Below are 1237 nucleotides of genomic sequence, written 5' to 3' on the forward strand. Positions count from 1 at the left end.
ATAGTTTATTATATTATTTTATACATTACATATAATACATGGAAGCTTCATATATTATATATAAACATATATATTTTATATACAGGTAAACACTTAGCATAGCACCTAATACCCAATAAATAATAAATGGTTGCTGTTTTTGTTTAGTTTCTGGAATAAATGAAACTTTATTTTCTAAATTAACTGAGCTATAATACTTAAATGGGCACTAATAAGCACATAAACAAGAGGAAGAGACATTATATGAAAAATATTCTTCAAGTGATGACTGCACTTATGTATAATTTTATGTCTTAGGTTTCTACCTGCTTCTGGAAGTTTGTTATTATAATTTTACCCATTTTTATGCTTGATGTATCTCAAAATATTACTTAGACTCTTTTTTTTTCTTTTGCAACAGGCTGAAGCTATTCACGTGAACCCTCTGTATATTTTGATACCGTCTACTCTGTGTACTTCATTTGCATTCCTCCTACCAGTAGCGAATCCATCCAATGCCATCGTTTTTTCCTATGGCCATCTAAAGATTACTGACATGGTGAGTGAGCTGAAAGAACACGGTCAGTCTCAGAAGCCAGTTTTTGTGAAGTCTTAGCTTCTCTCTCCTTTTACACGTGAATCAACTGCCATGAAAAATATGGCTTGAGCTCTGCTTCTGAGAGTGAGTGTGTCATAGAGTGATTCTGGTCATATAATTGTTTTGAAGAGTGATAACCAGAAGCAAACATGTCATTGAATGTATCTCAGGACTACAGAGATACTGAATGTATCAGCAAAGCATAGAATATGGTCAACACAAAGGCTAACCCTTACATGTCAAGATCAGATCTAACTTGACCTAGGATAAGGGAGGAAGGGCTAATGAAATTCAGCAATCAAGCACTGTGGTTTACTATCACAGATATTTGTGCGGCTGACATTGGCTCTGAATAACACATGAGGCTTAGTGCCTGAATGATGTAAAGTCATCTTTCTTGTTCTGATTTAATAGCGGCACCTGAAGTGAAAGCACAAGCAAGTAATAATAGAAAGTCTAAGAGACAAAACATGCACATTTTTACCAAATACAGTAGTGATAATCAAGAACTAGCTTGAGAATGCTCTAGTCTCCTCCCAATTTTGATTGCCAACTTCTCAGCCAAAACAAACAAGAATGTAACCAAAGTAAATTTGGGGCGCTTGCTATGCAAATGCGACTTCAAGTTAAGTCCTCACTTCCTTCCCTCCACACAGATTG

At 35.3% G+C, this 1237-nt stretch overlaps 1 protein-coding gene across 2 annotated transcripts in view; it reads left to right on the top strand.

Annotated features, from left to right (window-relative positions):
- Positions 1-1237, top strand: part of SLC13A1 (solute carrier family 13 (sodium/sulfate symporter), member 1) — a 118147-nt gene that overhangs the window by 86362 nt on the left and 30548 nt on the right. For both annotated transcript variants that reach the window (XM_014549921.1, XM_005878862.2), the window contains exon 14: positions 401-538. In XM_014549921.1, coding sequence (XP_014405407.1) covers positions 401-538 — 138 coding nt within the window. The remainder of the gene's footprint in view (positions 1-400; positions 539-1237) is intronic.

The sequence above is a fragment of the Myotis brandtii genome, unplaced genomic scaffold, assembly GCF_000412655.1.
Source record: "Myotis brandtii unplaced genomic scaffold, ASM41265v1 scaffold575, whole genome shotgun sequence".
Taxonomy (NCBI): domain Eukaryota; kingdom Metazoa; phylum Chordata; class Mammalia; order Chiroptera; family Vespertilionidae; genus Myotis; species Myotis brandtii.